The following is a 19720-nucleotide window of genomic DNA, read 5'->3' as shown; positions in this document are numbered from 1 at the left end:
GAGTGGGAGACACTAGATCTGTCTCTGAACTTACCGGAATACGGCTGCAAGATCGACACTGACTGGCGCCAAAGAAACTACAATGGGAAGAAGGATAACTTCCTCATTGGGCATGCTTAGAAATGAGAATGGCTAAATACGAGTTATTCCCCTTTGCTACATGCTGACCAGGCTGTCTCCTGCTTTGTCATGACTAGTACAGTCGATCTTTCTCATGCTGTGACTTGCTTTATTTTCACATTTTCGGTATTTAAAACAGCAAACACACACACACACACACATACACTGAAGAAGTTTCCATTCTGATTCGGTTATTTTATTTGGTGCTATATGTTTGCTTCACATTGTTTCTTCTTTTACATTGCTTAACACATCCATAATGCATGCATGGCTCATTCGAAAGAGGGCAACTGAATAACTGATGCCCAATAGCAATAAATACTGAACAACTGAACAATAAATAGCAATAAATGATGACAGCGCCAAGTTTTTAAGTACAAAGTGAAATCATGTGACTGGACAAAGGCACAATTACAAAATACAAATAAAAAAATCGAGGCTCATTTTAAATTAAGTTCTCAGCTCATGGGGAAGCATAAGGTGACCCTAGAAACCGAAATTAGGAGACCTCCCGCCCCCAGGGCAGACTACAAAAAAAAAAAGGGGGGGGGGGCTAATTTGTGAAAAAGTATAAAAGGAATCGAAAACTGTATACATATATTTAGTTAATACCCCAAAAATTGTATAGTATATACAATGTCAGACCCTAAAGAAAGTTTGTTAGTCTTTGCTTAGGCAAAACAAAGCAAAATAGCCTGTTTACGGTATCCCGACTAACCCTATTTTTCTAGACCAACCCTAGACTTTTTTTTTTGGCATTTGGAAAAAAAGAAAAAGAAAAAAAATCAATTTTGTTCTTGTTTTTTTGCAAAATAATTTAAAAAGATGGTTATAAAAAAATGTTAAGAAAAGCCGACCTACCGACCCTCTTTTTGTGTGCCTATGTTACTGTAAACAGACTAAAAGGTACATCAGAAACAACACACCAGGGAGGGTCCAAAATTGTATCAAAATATAGATGGTAGGGAATTCAAAATAAAAAAGACAATAGACAAAACATGTACTTCGGTTCATAGAGCCTTCTTTAATTTTTGACTCATTAAGTCCATGCTCCGAGAGTCCTTTTTTTAATTTTGAATTGCCTACCATCTATTTGTTTTATACAATTTTGGACCCTCTTTGTACGGAGAGAGTTGGCAATTGTTAATCACATTCTCTCTTCTCATTGACTCTCCTTCAGCTCCTTGGTAACATGCGTTCCCGTCTCTGCCAGGATTGGACACAGCAGCAGATAACCGGTAAATATGTAACAGGCATAAATGGCAAAATAGCTCGCCTCGCCTGATAATATATGAGACAACTGTTCTACTACAAAGTCTTTCTTGGGAGGCTTGGCTAATTTACTCGCTTGTTTTACACGGGGGTTCCATCGTTTTCTTTTCTAATCGGAAAACCTTGCTCCTCAGTTTGTTGACCTTCTGCCAAAGTTCCGCTTCACGAGGGGATGGGGAAGATGACGACTTTGATGCTTTACATCCTATGTCCTCCAGGATCGCCTGAATGTCATCTAAAAAAGAAAACACACATAAAATAACATAACCATAACAAGTTACAACCTGGAAGAAATTAAAACACGTGTAATTAAATCACAAAATGAAAATAAACAATAGCGTAGGAAGGCAGGCCAGAAATGAAGTGTATTAGCAACTATGGATACGATGTGGAACAATGATGGAATTGACCTTGTTTGGTACTGAATGGGTGAGGCCATTAGAACTGTACCCACGGAATACGCGCTATATAAGCTTCATATTGATTGATTGATTGATTGATTGATTAGGACAACAGTACCAGGTAAACTCCTCACACACCATGCCTCTTTCTTTCTTTCTTTATTTGGTGTTTAACGTTGTTTTCAACCACGAAGCTTATATCGCAACGGGGAAAGGGGAGGGGGGGGGGGGAGATGGGAATAGAGCCACTTAATTGTTTCTTGTTACACCATGCCTCTAACAGGATGTTTCCCATCTTTACGTGTTGGAACTACAGGTACAATTTCATCCATCCATGCATCCGCCCTATACAGCTTCTTCTTCTTCTTCTTCTTCTTCTGCGCTCGTGGGCTGAAACTCCCACGTGCACTCATTTTTTTTGCACAAGTGGAATTTTACGTGTATGATCGTTTTTACCCCGCCATTTAGGCAGCCATACGCCGCTTTCGGAGGAAGCGTGCGGGGTATTTTTGTGTTTCTAAAAACCACCGAACTCTGACATGGATTACAGGATCTTTTTCGTGCGTACTTGGTCTTGTGCTTGCGTGTACACATGAAGGGGGATAAGTCACTAGCAGGTCTGCACATAAGTTGACCTGGGAGATCGGAAACATCTCCACACTTAACCCACCAGGCGGCCGCGACCGGGATTCGAACCCTCGACCTTCCGAGTTAATAGACCGACGTCTTACCACCCCGCCACAGCGCCCGTCACCCTATACAGCAATTATCAACTATGTAATGGATGGGCAGGGTTTCTGCAGGGCAGAGCTGATACAATTCAATGAGTTTTCAAGGACATTTCCAGGACCAAAAAATGCTTTTCAAGGACATGATTTTCCCCAAATTAATGCAAAGCACCAAGCTTACCTTCAGTTTTTCAAGTCTGCAAACTATTAGTCATTCCGTAGTTGTTTCCCTTGCCAACTTCCGGGAAGGGAAGCAACCACGGGTGACTAGTAATAGTTAGTTCGTCTGCTTTTGTTTTCACTCGATCTTTTATTCTCCCAAAATGTGTGTACTGTATTTGACGAAAAAAAAGGGGGTTGCATTTTTTTTAAATAAGACAAGCTGCTGACAAAATGTATGGGCAACAATTTGGAAAAATCAAGTACTTTTCAATGACTATTTAACAAAACTCTATTTTCAAGCACTTTTCAAGGCCTGGAAAAGGTTTTCCAATTTTCAAGGAGTTTTCCAGGGTTCAAGGACTCTGTACGAACCCTGGATGGGTTTAAACATTTTTTGATGTCAGGGTGTTCTTCATGGTTAAAAATCTCTTACCTGGTTGAACAATTTGTGCATCAGGCGACAGGTCGGTGCTGGCTTCATTTGTAGCTACCCTTTGCGATGGTGGCTTCCTCCCACTAGCAACCTGCAAATGCACAGCTCTTTAACTGACAAACTCACAACCAACACCCAGTCACAATGAAACAATTCTCCCAATTTCATGGCATTGGTCTTAGGCCACACAAAAAAGTGTATGTTTCTCGTAAGGCAAAACAAAAAATAATCTGTTTTCAGTATCCGGACCGACCCTATTTTTTCCCACCGGCCCTAGACTTTTTTGGGGCATTAAAAAATGAAATTAAAATATTCAGATGGTTAAAATACAAAAATAAAAAGCCGACCTACCGACGCTATTTTTGGGGGGCCTATGTTACCTTAAACAGACTTTTTTTGTGGCCTAACATGACTAAAGGTGGAGATTTTTTTTCTAAACTTTTTTTTTTAAACCATCTTTTTAACTTATTTTGTTGAAAAACAGGAAAACAATTGATTTTCGAATACCCCTTTTATTTTTGAAAATGCAATATAAAAGTCTAGGGTCGTCGGGAAAACATAGGTAGGGTCAGGTGACCTGAAACATACAACTTTTTTGTTGTTGACGCCGACCCTATACTTTTTTTGCCATTTGGGGCTGTTTTTTGGCAAAATAAGTTCATCATATCATCATAATCAAGACGTCGATCCAAAATAAGTAACTTTTTTTTGTTGGCCTTATCATTTTTTTGCGCTAAATGCAAACAGGCATTATTTGATGGGAACAATGCTGGTTTTTTTCAATTCTTACATCAGCCTCAAACTTGTCATTACTCAACCTGCATTTAATAGTGTGCTTCATTGGTTTGCAAAAACCTAAAACCAATAAATAAATAACCTTCGGTGGTGGATTGGGCACTGCAAACAATGTCGGGACAGCATTCCACACAAGTGATCCTCTCTGCAGGATTGTTTTACTGGTTGGCCTCAAAGTGATCAGTACAAAGCTTGAGACCTTGAACATCAGCTGGCTGCAGCTTTTCAAAGTCCTCTCGCCTTGTGAATTGCATCCATATTCTGCACCTAGTTTGACAATAAAAACAACAATGTTATTGTTAAACTAAGCAAAAAGGAAAGACAAAAAATAAATCAGATCTTCAGTCTAAATCTAACGCTCTGCCTGAACGCAAAACGGATGAGTGATGTACCTTTGTACTGTAGTTTTCCCGTAAGCAAGGTTTGATAAAGATTTCGGCAAATATGCCCACGGGTAGTTTGTCATCAAGTGTAAACTGTTGTTTTGTACTGACTGCTGACTCACACTCACAGTCGTAAGTACAGTGTACACATGCACACACAGGTACACACGCAGACACACGCGTACATAGTACAGCTAGTACAGAAATCTCAGGATGAACCGATCCATGCTATGTTTGTAATATTTCATTTGCATATTAGTTCTATAAATACTGTAGTATCATAGCAGACAAAAATGCCCAGAGACAGTTGGCTTATCTGAGTGAGTTGACTCGAGCCATTGCATTCTCATTCTGAAGAAGGTAAACCTGATGAAATAATCACTGCACAACCCACCTTTTCTCTTCTTTAGGGAACTTGTGGAAAGTTTTCCCGAAGCAGCTCTGTTTGTAACGGGCGTTCTTGCAACAAAAAGCCGAGCACAATTTACCACCACCTCGCACGCGATCGGTACCTACGCGATCCGCCATTTTGTTTTCGCCGTCAGCATGTGACTAGGGACGATAACCCACAAACACTTTTTCGCATTTTCTTCGCAAGTTCCACGTCTTCCTTATGTACAGTGTTTGCTGCCGCGCTTTCGACAGCTCTTCCTCGCGTGGACATTGGAAACACGCTGTGCAGATCAAATTGTAGGAAATCTCCCTTTGGTATCTTCTTTATTTACTTTTCTGGAGCTTAGAAACCGAACAACATGAAATCGTCTTCCCCGGCGAATCGGCGAGGTGAGAACTGGACCACAATCCTTCGCGCGACCCCTGACCTGATCTTGACACCTGACCTGCCGTCTACATGCCAAACACGACACAAACCAGTCAACTGCTTGTACCCCTTCAAAACCCCCCACCACCCGTTTTCTTTGGATACACGCTTTAACTACACACATGCCGACACAATGTTGATCATTGCTTCAATAATTTGAAGATGGTGCTTGAAAATTAACCACGTGAAATGAGTATTTCGGTGTTTAGCCAAAAATGTTAAAGTTTCTACCACAGACATACATACATACATACATACATACATACATACATACATACATACATACATACGCACGCACGCACAGACAGACAAAGTTTACCATCGCATAGGCTACACTTACGTGAGCCAAAAATTGATGTTAACAAGAAATATTCAAGGGCGCACTTTCTCTTTTCAGTCAAAATTCAACTATACCATGAAGAGTGATGCACGAGCATTTCAGACGCTTGCCTCTGAAAAAAGTTCTCAGCCAAATTACGAACTCAAACTGGTACGTTTTACATATAAATGTGTTAGATGGTATATTTTGATTATCACAAAACAATTTGCGACTGCTTTGGCCGAGGATGCTGCTGACAGTATCATTATTATGAACCCTACCCTAAATCCAGGAAAGACGTCGTCCAAAATGTAGGTAAGTTTTGATTAAAAATAAATTAACACAAGACTAGTATTGTTGTTTGGCTTCAATGGATCGATTTTCGTCAAGTATGATGTCTTTACATAATATCTGTAACATATGAATGGATTTGAACTATATACTATGTCACTATGAACTTCCAATCTTCCTAACCCCCAGCCCAGTAAAGCGTGCGAGACGTTTCCTGAAAAAATGTCGCTTTGTGGTGCGAGTTCAGTGTGACATGATTAGTTTCCAGAACCCCATTTCTGACTTTCAAAGTTTATCTACATACATTTAGCAATGCACGAGCAAAATATGACAACTTAATGGTGCCTTTTGGTTTAATGCTATGGTAAAATTGCTAGTGATAGTGTTTACAGCTTGAAACAAAACATAACAGAGGGGAGTAGTCTTCCTCAATCTGGTTCAGAGCATAATGTATTTCTATTTTCAGAGGTAGCATTATTTCTGATAAGAGCTAGAGCCAATAAAAGGATGCTGAATATTTGAAAAATGAACTTTGTGACTCATCTGAGTAGCAGAAGAGCCTTCGTGATCGTCAGCGTAAGGCTGGCTGTCTTCAAGGCAATTCCTAGATGAACAACTTAACACTGCGTTCGATTATTCGCCCGTTTCTTAAGCTAGAGCTTTGAAACTTTACACGCGTCTAGGGCTACATGAACGCTTTACAATACATACAATATAGTTGACTCTCGCGTTATTTAAAGGTCACAACAAGGTCATTACCAGGCAAAAACGAGGGAAAACCGACGGAAAGTACCATTTTCTGCAACTGTTTGTTAGAAAAAGCTTTCAAATTCAATTATTTTGGGGGGATTAACGCATCTCTAGACATGACAATCATCCGATTATCAGACATCAATTGTGGAGGTCACGACAAGGTCATTACCAGGCAAAAACGAGGGAAACCCGAGGGAAAATACCATTTTCTGCAACTTGTGTGAAAGTAAAAGCTTTCAAACTCCATCTTCTTCTGGTATTGGCGCATCTCTAGGCATGACAATCATCTGATTAACAGTCCTCAATTTTCAAGGTCACAACCAGGTCATTACCAGATAGAACCGAGAGAAAACCGAGAAAAAATACCATTTTCTATAACTTTTTTGTAAGTAAGAGCTTATAAACTCCATCTTCTTCTGGGATTAGACCCTGAAGTCCGAGGAAAGTTGTCTTGGCCCATGCCTAGTGTGAAGGTCATGACAAGGTCAAGTTTACACGTTTTCTATTTGTGTTCGGCTATTTTCTAAGCTAAAGCTGTTGAGGCAGATTCATGACATCTTCCTTCGCCCACAGGGGCTCTAGGGGGTGGGCGGGTCTGGATGTAATAGGGGTAGAAGAGAAGGGGAAAGAAAAACAAAAGTCAATGTTAAGGTGTTCATCTACCGATAGCCTTGCGGTCTGCAAGCCTGACTCTGAGGATCACACCGGCTGTCCTGGCACTCAGACGAGTCATAAAGTTGATATATTTTCCGTCGTTTTACCCAGTAATGACCTTGTTGTGTGACCTTTAAATATTACGAGAGTCAACAATATTTGTTTCATGTCTTATAATGCCCTAGACGTGTGTAAAATCCCATCCTTGTCATGACCTTCAAACATTGCATGGGTCAAGAAAACTTTCCAAAGACTTCAGGGTCATTGAAATCAGCGCTAATCCTAGAAGAAGATGGAGTTTATAAGCTCTTACTTACAAAAAAGTTGCAGAAAATGGTATTTTCCCTCGGTTTTCCATCGGTTTTATCTGGTAATGACCTTGTTGTGACCTTGAAAATTGAGGACTGTTAATCAGATGATTGTCATGTCTAGAGATGCGCCAATACCAGAAGAAGATAAAGTTTGAAAGCATTTACTTACACACAAGTTGCAGAAAATGGTATTTTCCCTCGGTTTTCCCCGGTAATGACCTTGTCGTGACCTCCACAATTCATGACTGTTAATCAGATGATTGTCATGTCTAGAGATGCGCTAATCCCAGGAAACAATTGAATTTGAAAGTTCATTCTTACAAACAGTTGCAGAAAATGGTACTTTCCCTCGGTTTTTCTTCGGTTTTACCTGGTGATGACCTTGTTGTGTGACCTTTAAATATTACGAGAGTCAACAATATTTGCGTTATGTCTCATAATTGTAATTAAGCTTTAGCTTCGAAAATAGCTGACGTCCAGAAAGTATTTTATTTGACCGTAAAAGATATTCCCAAATAGAAAACGTGTACATTTGACCTTGTCATGACCTTCAAAGTAGGCATGGGTCAAGAAAACTTTCCTCGGACTTCAGGGTCATTGAAATCAGCGCTAATCCCAGAAGAAGATGGAGTTTATAAGCTCTTACTTACAAAAAAGTTATAGAAAATGGTATTTTCCCTCGGTTTTCTCTCGGTTCTATCTGGTAATGACCTTGTTGTGACCTTGAAAATTGAGGACTGTTAATCAGATGATTGTCATGCCTAGAGATGCGCCAATACCAGAAGAAGATGGAGTTTGAAAGCTTTTACTTACACACAAGTTGCAGAAAATGGTATTTTCCCTCGGGTTTCCCTCGTGTTTACCCGGTAATGACCTTGTCGTGACCTCCACAATTAATGACTGTTAATATGATAATTGTCATGTCTAGAGATGCGCTAATCCCAGAAAACAATTGATTTTGAAAGCTCTTTCTTACAAACAGATGCAAAAATGATACTTTCCCTCGGTTTTCCCTCGTTTTTACCTGGTAATGACCTTGTTGTGACCTTTAAATAATGCGAGAGTCAACTATATTCTACGTATTGTAAAGCGTACATGTAGCCTAGACGCGTGTAAAGTCTCAAAGCTCTAGCTTAAGAAACGGGCGAATAATCGAACGCAGTGTTAAGTTGTTCATCTAGGAATTGCCTTGAAGACAGCCAGCCTTACGCTGACGATCACGAAGGCTCTCTTGCTACTCAGATGAGTCACAAAGTTCATTTTTCAAATATTCAGCATCATTATATTGGCTCTAGCTCTTATCAGAAATAATGCTACCTCTGAAAATAGAAATACATTATGCTCTGAACCAGATTGAGGAAGACTATTCCCATCTGTTATGTTTTGTTTCAAGCTGTAAACACTATCACTAGCAATTTTACCATAGCATTAAACCAAAAGGCACCATTAAGTTGTCATATTTTGCTCGTGCATTGCTAAATGTATGTAGATAAACTTTGAAAGTCAGAAATGGGGTTCTGGAAACTAATCATGTCACACTGAACTCGCACCACAAAGCGACATTTTTTCAGGAAACGTCTCGCACGCTTTACTGGGCTGGGGGTTAGGAAGATTGGAAGGTCATAATGACATAGTATATGGTTCAAATCCATTCATATTATACAGATATTATGTAAAGACATCATACTTGACGAAAATATATCCATTGAAGCCAAACAACAATACTAGTCTTGTGTGAATTTATTATTAATCAAAACTTACCTACATTTTGGACGACGTCTTTCCTGGATTTAGGGTAGGGTTCATAATAATGATACTGTCAGCAGCATCCTCGGCCAAAGCAGTCGCAAATTGTTTTGTGATATAAATCAAAAGATACCAACTAACACATTTATATGTAAAACGTACCAGTTTGAGTTCGTAATTTGGCTGAGAACTTCTTTTTTCAGAGGCAAGCGTCTGAAATGCTCGTGCATCACTCTTCAGGGTATAGTTGAATTTTGACTGAGAAGAGAAAGTGCGCCCTTGAATATTTCTTGTTAACATCGATTTTTATGTTTGGCAGGTCCCAAGCTTTCAAAAAATACCCATTTGGTAGAGTCCGCTTTTGCGTGCACGGTCAGCCCTCCGCCGTGACGGAGTATAACACATGTGCACAAAATGAACACACACACCGCGAGAGAGAAAAAGACTACAGGGATGATGCATTAATTGACGTCAAAGACTTTCGACCGTGACGTAATCTTTTTATGACGCTATATTTCTCGTCACTGTGTGACGCGTTCGGCTGTTCTATCAGACTGCCTGGCTGGATGTGGCTCCGCAAATTCCTCCCACCGCCAAGTCAGTTTTTTTGTGGTTTATTTCGCATTTAGGTCCCAGGTAACATTATGAAGTTTTAATACGATCAATCGGACCTATTATCAAGTTAGTGTGTCAACTTTTGAAAGAACTGCGCCCAGTAGTTTCCAAGCAATAAGCTGTTAAGTCGAGACACATACACACACAGACAGACAATTAAAGTCTGCTGGACCCTAGTACTAGCGTACTAGGGGATAACAATGTCTGCATTTGTTCCAGGTTGGACGCATGGGTGTGTAAAGTGGAACACTGTGTTGTCAAACTCGGAACACATACAAACACACCCTGACTCTCTTTCTAGCTCTGTCTGTGTCTCACACACACACACATATACACCCACACACTCTCATTCACACACAAACAAGCACACATTGCCACACACACAAGATAAATAAATACGTCATAACATTTTGATTAAGCCATTTTATGTAAATGTCTTTTTTTTCAACATCATATTTTGATTTTTACCAAGGAAATAACAAATCGGATAACAATTTAAGTCTTAAATGTAAAACAAAAAGATAAATAAGGGCTAGGTCTAAAAAGGACTGAAAAACAAAACCTTAAAAAAAGAGGAAAAAATAGGCAAAGAAGCGATTTCGCAGACAATGTCCTTTGTCTTCTACTGTCAGCGCAGTCATCGTGTGATTATTGTGTGCACTTCTGGCACCATAACATATCCTCAGGGGAGTTGGTGCCACACATGAAGCAGTACCACGACATTTCGCAGCTTCATTTGTACCCCTCTTCTGTTGACAAATATATATAAAAGGGCTACCTGCCCAATTGACTAAATGTAAAAATCATTACGCATAAAGTCTCAAAGCAAATAACTAAGAACAGATTTAAGAACTGATTTTGCAGACACACACAAATTGCCAAGAAAAGATTTCGAAGTCCTTTTGTCCGCTGCTGTCAGCGCAGTCCTCGTGTGCCCACTGTGTGCACCTCTGGCACTGTATCATGTTCTCAGGGGAGTTGGTGCCACACATGAAGCAGTACCAAGTGCTTTCCCCCGGGATAGAACGCATCGCCGAGAATGTTCTCCTTTTTTCCCTCTGATCAGAAGATATTCCCCTCTTGTTTCTCTGAGCAGAAGATTTTGAAGCTTCATTCTTTCCTCTTTTCTGTTAACCTGCACGCCTTTTTGCAAGTGAAATCTCCAGCTTTTGCTTGCAAGGAGAAGATTGGTTTTTTTCGTGATGATCTCTTCGACGAGCTTGTGGTTGTGCGTTGCAGGACATCAGCAGCAGGTAAGCTTACATTTGCTGCTGACACCAAGCAATCATAATGACCAGAATCTCCATGTACAGTACAGTGTACAAAACAACGATGGGGGTGACGTTGGTAAATTTATTTCAGCTTCAAGAATGCTATTGATTAGTTCTTGTTCTATCTCTGGTGTTAATGTAGAAGGTCTTCCTGTGAACTTTACTTCTTCTTTTGCAAATTCGTTTGTTTCCTTCTAAATGACTCAAACCCATATCTCCGTTTTTCACTGCCGACAAAGCGCAGCCCATTTCTTCTGGTAACCACCGCCGTTCGAGTCTCATAATACTGTCAAACAAATCAATCAATCATTCAATAAAACTTATAGAAAGGAAAAACACTACAAAACCAAAAAGAGAATTGAATAAAACAGCAGTGTTCTGTTTATTGTTTGATGAGGGTAAGATGGAACAGAATGCGGCAAAGCTGGAACACTGTTCCATGTTTGCCTCTCTCATGTGTTCCATCATTGCCGCATGGCACCTGCATGGATTTCGCGTTTTTCTGTTGGATACACGTGACGTTTCAAATCTTTTTTTCCGTTCAAGTTATTGCAAATCTATGATTGAAGGTTTATCACAGAAATCAACATTTTACGTGAACGTATATAGATAAAGAGTAATAATACGAATTGCGGACGGGAGAAATAAGAAGAAGAAGGAAGAAAAGTTTAAAAAACGTACCATTTTTTTTGTTTTGCCGCGGTAGTCATTTTTTTGCTGGAATAATATCAAGGAATGTCACTAGACATTTCTGCAAAACAATTGTTCATGAATCGTTCCCCGTTGATCGCATATTGAGGTGTTCCAAGTTGGCCGACTGTTCCGGGATTGGCGACTTTCCCTTACTCTCCCCCCCCACACACACACACACACACACACACATGCACACTGTCTCTCTCTCTCTCTTTTTCTCTCTCTCTCTTTTTCTCTCTCTCTCTCTCTCTCTCTCTCTCTCTCTCTCTCTCTCTCTCTCCGTCTCTCTCGACCGGCACGGTTGCCCTAGTGGTAAGGCGTCCGCCCCGTGATCGGGAGGTCGTGGGTTCGAACCCCGGCCGGGTCATACCTAAGACTTTAAAATTGGCAATCTAGTGGCTGCTTCGCCTGGCGTCTGGCATTATGGGGTTAGTGCTAGGACTGGTTGGTCCGGTGTCAGAATAATGTGACTGGGTGAGACATGAAGCCTGTGCTGCGACTGCTGTCTTGTGTGTGGCGCACGTTATATGTCAATGCAGCACCGCCCTGATATGGCCCTTCGTGGTCGGCTGGGCGTTAAGCAAACAAACAAACAAACAAACTCTCTCTCAGCACATGTGTCAGTACAGAGTATCATAGTGCAGCAGCTGAACAACAGCATTATGTTTAGTTCTCGCTGCCTTACTAAACACTGAGGGGAGTGATCATTGTTTAGTATTCAAAAAGTAAACATTCATTTGACTGTTTCACTCTACTACTCGTCGGTATGTTTGGAGACTAAACCAGTTTCTATGTAACAGTGTTTGAAGTGACCTTCACTGTTATTGAAGCGCTGTAGGTGCTATTTCCACTGCTGTGTTTGAGGTCAAACAGAACATACTTTGCAGACTATAATTGGGCCAGTGATGTACAGTAAATCAACATACAATGAATTACTTATCGCAAATACCCTGATCAGTGCATTCTCATTTGCATTGTCTGTTGATTTATTTTCTTCTGAATGCAATCTAACTGAACTACTTTCCTGTAATAAAACTGAAACGTTTTCATGCCTTTTTCTAGTCATACCATTTTCCGTGTTTGAAATGCATGCATTGGTAACCAGGCGATGATGTGCACGAGAAAATGTCCAACTAGGTGGGAACTGAGCATTTGGTTGGTATGGTTGAAGTTGAGTGTTGATAAGCTTTACTTCAATTCACAACAGTGCTTGTCACTTAGCTGGGCTTTTTTTCTTGCATACCACCCCTGGTGCCTCTCATACAGGAACATGCATGCAAACAATCACATTCACATAGATATCGATATGTATCACACAAGTTCATACACCACTACGTTTCACAAACCAGAAACTCAGTACACTTTGTTTCAACTTTCATGTAATTAAAATCATTCAATCAACATCCTAAAGCACATTTCAAACAAAAACAAATCATTTACCATCACATATACTGTCAGGCTTTTACACACATTACAAACACCCTTTCATTTAAACACTCACCACTTGAGAACATCCTAGGTGCCCTCCGTAAAGAGCGAGCAATTTTAAAAGAATTTATTTTTGCGTGGTTTATCTTACCCCTGTGCCATCGTGAACCCGTGTGGTCCAGTTTCCTTTTGTTCAGAATGTAGTCGTCAGTTAGTGATTTCAATGCGACTCGCTGTAAGCTTATCTGCAACAGCACGTTATTGTGTACCTCTGAATCTAAACGCAATAAACAGCTGCGATTCACACGAACTAGAGCGGTGGTGGTTTGCTGTTCAGAGGAACTGGCGCTAGGCAAAACTGTCGTCTGCTACGAGAAAGGTGACACGTTTCGGGGCTTTTCTTTTTTTAAACTGTCAAAACTTTGAATTGTACTGATTGTGTCTTGATGAAAAAGGATTCTTTTATGATTTAAGAGTGTTTGTGTAACAAGCTGTCAATTTATTATTTAGATTTTAAAACTTAGGTCTAGCGCCTGATTTGCCCATCAGACGGTCCTCGAAAATACATTCTTTGAAAATTGCTCGCTCTTTACGTAAGGCAAAGGGTGTTTGTACTGTGTGTAAAACTAAAAGCCAGACCATATCTGTGATGGTTTACGGGAGGCTTACTGTGCCTTTAACACACTGGGGTAAAAATGAAAAAAATACTGAAAAAACAAACCTCATGTATATCATTATATATCACAGTGGAAATGAGAATCCAGTGAGATTCCGAATCGCACTAGTGGAGATTGGAATTCCAGTTTGCACTAGGGCAAACTAGAATTCTCATCTCCACTGGATATTTGTTAGTGGAGATTGGAATTCCAGTTTGCCCTAGTGCAAACGGGAATCCAGTTTCAGTGGAGATGGGAATTCCAGTTTTCACTAGGGGAAATAGGAATTGGGGGAAATAATGTGTTCAAAGGTTTAAAATTGTTGTTAAAACCATTTCATGCCTTTAGGGCTTACTCATTGCAGGTATTGAACTGCAGAAATAAAAATAAATATTATTGAAATGATATAATCGAACAACACAGAGTAATTGCGCACAATAAGAGACAAGCTTCCCGGTATCAAAAGCAGGTACACAAACTGCACAAGATGTACTCAATTGATGATACAGTTGGCATTAAAATCCACCATGCCGACAGAACAAACAGTGTTGTCATCATTTTCACGAGTTTTCATTCACAAGCACCTGGGAAATAAATCTCATGTTCCCCGGGGAATAAATCCCCGGTTACCATAGTTGCAGGAAGCCCTATTACATGGATAATCAAAAGCAAACCCAATAGAAACGCTCGAGGATTCTTCGGCTCTTTTCATTGGCGTTTCCCCAGACCTAAACAGACGACACTGCTTCGCCAAGTTCCAAATACGAACTGGCAAATGTAAACAAAAAACAAAACTACCTCATCAAAGGTCATACATTTATGCTTTATCGCAAACAAATGAAACCTATCGATATGTTTTATCTTCTCACAAAGTCATGGAGTGCGTGTATCTCTGTTTGGAGACTTGAAACACGAACGTCAAGTTTAAGTCAAACCAATTGACCCCTGACACACACATTTTGACCCGTGCACAAGACGTTGTATCGATAAACTAAGCGCAAATAAAAAAATAATAATAAAAAGCAAAGAACATAGCAACAAGAAATGAAGACATCTGACAAAGCCGAGCAAGCAGAATGACAAGTCTAATGAAAAACAGAGAGGCAATGAGAAACAAGATCGCGATTATCTTTCCTTCGCGGCACGACGCAAATCGTTTGTGTCCTTTGACCCAATTCGTGCAGTGCTGCACGATGCAAATCTTCTGTGACCTTTGACTCAACGTAGCTTCAATATTCGATTACTAATATTTACCACTGAAAACCGAGGGGTGGAATACCGAGAGGGGCAGGGTGGTAGGGCGATGGTGAAATGTAATGAAGAGACACGTGTAGCAATAAGAGAAAACCGATTCTGCAATAACACAAACAAGAACAAAAAAAACCAACACTGACCTATATGAATATTTAATCAATAATATGATCGTCTGCGTTGCAGGTGTGCAAGTGAAGGGTTGGGGGGGGGGGGGTAACTTGATCATTAATTTGTGTGTGTCAGTGTTTGTGTTCATGGACTGATTGTGAGGGAGGGGGAGGGTGGGGTGTGTTTCAGGTTTTGGTGTGGGTATGAAACGAGCCGGGAAGAAGTAGAGCCGAATACCCGGCCGTCGCCGGGGACCCGGCTCTAGTAACGTGCAGTGACCTTCTAAATATAGTAACGTACAAACGGGAATATGGATTGACGCCACACGAAGGAAGGGAGATAAACGCAAAACACTGGAGAAGATAAGGAAGAGTTACTGGGAATGGTGAAATAAACAGAAAAACAAAAATCGGTTCAGCGCTGCGCGCTGAGAGCACGTGTTGAAATATCTCATCAATCAGGTTGTGTCCGGGGTCTCTCTGAATAAGCCCACCAAATTTGAAGCAGATCCATCGAGAACTTTGGCCGTGCATCGCGAAGACACAGACACACAGACACAAGTCGTATATATATAGATATATACAGTCACAGAGAAATACTGTCAATGCCATCTAGAAAACATGCAATTATGTTACTCAAGAACCAAGCCAAACTTCCTTATCAGGGGTGGGACTCTCTTGTGATGAAAAACGAGGAAATCCCTTTTTTTTGTAGGGGGGTTCGGGGGCATGCTCCCCCGAATTTTGTTTAAATGGTACATTTGTGGAACCTGCTGCATTCTGAGACTAAAATTCAACTCGTTTGGATCAGGTAAAAAAGACATTCTCCTCACTCCCCCCTCCCCCCCCCCCCAAAAAAAAAAAAAACAACCACAAACCCCAACCAAACAAAAAACACTTTCACACAACAATGGTAACATTGTAATGGTGCATACTAAGTAATGAACCATGTATCCATAATCCAATACTGGCAATAGTATGATCCAAGGAAGTGACGCCCCAATGCATTGAGGCTCAAAATGACTTAGTTATCAGGAGTTTTCAGTCAGCACAATTTAACTCTCAAGCCTTCAGTGTTCTGTTCCATCTTCACTTCTCTCCGTATCAATCTGTCAACAAGTTATAGATATTGTGATGAAATGGGACGCGGAAAAATACCCCAGCGGAATGCTTGTTCTCGCAGACGAAAACTTCCCGACGCCTCACGAGATGTTACGTCAGAGCTCGGAAAAAGCGGAAGCTGTCTCAGACAGCCTCCGACGTCACTCCTTCGCAGTGGCGTTTAGGAATCGCAAATTCGCTGCCGGCCCGCGAAAACCTGCACACTGTGCTGGGGGTAAGGGATTTGTTTATAGTATGTTTGTTCGATTCATTTCATTTCCTGTAAGTATATTGCTTCACTCTGAACTATGCCATGCGTTTGCAGTTACTCGCCTTGAGTTAGTTGATTTGCTTTCTTTATGTTGTTGTTTTCCAGAATTTAATGCAATCACATGCACACACACGCAACATACACACATTTATTCACTATTTGTAAGTTGGCTTAAAATGTGGCTGCATCACGGAGTTTGAGTTTGAAGAATTAACTGGAAAAATCATGAGTAAACGAATATCTTCTAAACATTTCACTTCCCATCACTATATCACCCGTTGAGACTGGGACTACATTCTCAGCAGTTTTGTGTGCACTTTTCTTAACAAACCTCCCTCGTGTTTGTTGCAGCGTTACCCCAGGGTATGGCAAGGCATGCTGGCACTGAAGAATGACCAGAGCTACGTCCAGATGCACTTTGTGTCTGGCTCCAAGGACCTGCCGGAACAGGCCCTGCCTCGCGCCATCTGCAACCAGGCTCTGCCGTTCCGCATCTCGCAGAGGATGCATCTTGAGCAGCCCAACCTGGAGGGGGTCACCAAGCGCATGAAGTTACAGGAACAAATTAATTAATTCAAAACTTGTTCTCACTACTAAGAGAATTTCAAAACGTTCTTCTTTCCAGAGCAAAACGTTAATGTTAATATTTGTTTTGTGTCTTGTGTGTTACCCTGAACTAAATAGCCTAAGATGAATATTTATCTTCTGTTTTGCTTCAGTTCCCCACTCCACTCCCAGAATTTGATGTGGTTTATTCTTGCAAAGTCCACCATGATGGAGATTTGTGTAATACACTATACAGTATAATAATGTGTTTGGTCACATAATATAAGCTTGTTGGCTTGAGTTCGTGTCCTCGCTGTAAACTGTTCATTGTAACATGTCATGTATTTTGAATAAAACACATTTTGAACCAAATATTTATCGTTGCATTGGTATGTGAACAGAACGAGAAAGACTACACGCTGCTGCTGGCGGTGCCGTGCGGTGTCAATCACCTGGACATCACGGACCAGACCAAGAACCTGACGGTGGGATTCATCGAGTATCTGCGCAGCAAGCTGGTGGCCGGCATCGTCAATGTGTCGCAGCCTGGCACCAATCAGGTCAGGCTTAAGTCCGATTCTTGTACTTTAGTGAAAGTCTTCAAAACTGACAGAATACTTGCATGATACAAAATGCTCTCGTGTGAGGGAGTGTTTGTGATGTGTTTGTGTGTCTGTCATGTATGGGTGTGTTTGTGCTTGTGTTTGTGTGTCTGTCATCAAGGGCAAAAACTGAACTTCAAGAGAAGTGGTTTGATGAAAATATTTCATACTGATCAGATAAGCTATATATAAATATTCCATTCAGACTCAAAATTACGAATCTAAACAACTATTGATTTTGTCAATTTTTCTGTTGTTACCAGTGTGGTGTCATTACTTGTTCCTTGATACCCATTGCAGTACAAACATTTACTTACATTTTTGAAATCTATTGTTGTACAAAATAAACATTTTCCGTCTGCTGCTGTGGACACTATCTGAATGGTACAGACATTAATTATCTGTGTTGGTTTGGTTGCAGCCGGCCTTTGTGGTGTACGTTTTCCCGCCGTGCGAGTTTTCCATGGAGGTGGTGGCCAACCACAGCCAGGGTGTGGTGGAGCAGATCCACGACCTGGCCCACGTCATCATCATCATCACCACCGTCTGAAACACGCAACGGCCGTGTCTACATCATCACTTCCCCAAGTGTGGCTTTCACCATCGCCGGCGCTGCCGTGTCAGCTCCTTGGCTGTACCTCGTTGCGTCGTTTCTACAGGCGTCGTGATTTACCTGGCACTACTTTCGTTTTCTCTGTTGCCTGCATCCACCAACCTGGCTTTTTCACCTCCACACTCGTCACTTGAGTGTATCCTTATGTTGTTCGCTGTTCAGTCTCAAGCGTTGTTTGGCAGCATTTTTCTGTCAGAAAACGGTTCCATTTATTTTTTTGAAAAAAAGAAAAACACACAAAACAAAACAAAAGAAATATGTTGTATATTTTCCATGATTGTGTATAGTGTTGAGTTTATTCTGTGTACATAGACTGTTGAAATGTTTGCATGATTGTGATATGATAACAGACTGAATAAATGTACAAACAAGTCATGTGTTTCTCTCGAGTGTGTGTGTGTTTGTGAACAAAAAGGAAAATGCGGTAGAGCCTTTGTCTGTGTGTCTGTGTGTCTGTGTCTGTACTTTGGTGCAATTGTGTGTGTGTCTATTTTGAGAGGCAGAGAAGTATATGTGTAGGCAGGGTGTGTATATTTACATTTGATTACAGGGGGTGAAGGGTTATGAGGTCGGCAAGGGTAAACATGTCATGGAGGAAGCTAAGAAGAATGATGAACGGTCTAAGGGAAGTAACACATACCTGGATCTAGCCTTGCGAACAACTTGAACAAGAAGCTATTACCTCCCTTCTTTTAATTTTATTGTGAAGCCCACCTTTCTCTGTTACTGTTGCTGTTTCCCTTCTCAGGCTGTTATACGAAACACACACACACACGCACGCAAACGTACACACACGCACGCACGCACGCACACGTACACTGACACACCAAAAAAAAACACAAACACAAACACACACACACACACACACACACACACACACACACACACACACACACACACACAAAACATCACAAAACCCCATTGAAGTTTTGCTGCTTCGAGAAAATCTCTCTGCGGACAATCTTGCAAGCAGCAAGGCGTCAGAATCATGATCAACAACCTTGCTCACTGCATATCCCAGGTCACGTTTGAAGACAAGAGTAGCATATCTTCCGCGACCTGTATTGCATTCTTGAAGCTCAGGGCATGCATCCAGTAGTTTCTGTCTGAGTCTTGTGGTATGCAGACTGCAACTAACTCCAAGTTCCTGTAGTCGAGTTTTGTACAGTGTGCAAAGTTTTGACAAACGGAACACAGGGGCTGTTGTTTCGTCATGTTCAAAACGCTGGATATACTGTATGACACCAGCTCAACAAAAGCAATGCCATGACAAACAGAACTGTTGCTCTGGTCACAGTTCAGTTCCTTTTCGTATTTATTGGCACGATTTTACAGGGAAATCAAACATTTCAGATGATATTGTGAATCTGTAGCA

At 40.9% G+C, this 19720-nt stretch overlaps 1 protein-coding gene across 1 annotated transcript in view; it reads left to right on the top strand.

Annotated features, from left to right (window-relative positions):
• Positions 1–18714, top strand: part of LOC138946788 (uncharacterized) — a 41430-nt gene extending 22716 nt beyond the window's left edge. Inside the window, exons 8-11 of the mRNA XM_070318191.1 lie at positions 16396–16548; positions 16936–17136; positions 17532–17690; positions 18154–18714. Of these exons, the coding sequence (XP_070174292.1) occupies positions 16396–16548; positions 16936–17136; positions 17532–17690; positions 18154–18282 (642 nt within the window). The 3' untranslated portion in view covers positions 18283–18714. The remainder of the gene's footprint in view (positions 1–16395; positions 16549–16935; positions 17137–17531; positions 17691–18153) is intronic.
• Positions 18715–19720: the final 1006 nt, after the last annotated feature.

Source organism: Littorina saxatilis, linkage group LG14 (genome assembly GCF_037325665.1).
Source record: "Littorina saxatilis isolate snail1 linkage group LG14, US_GU_Lsax_2.0, whole genome shotgun sequence".
In the NCBI taxonomy this organism is placed as follows: Eukaryota; Metazoa; Mollusca; class Gastropoda; order Littorinimorpha; family Littorinidae; genus Littorina; species Littorina saxatilis.
This window is presented reverse-complemented; position numbering and strand designations above follow the sequence as displayed.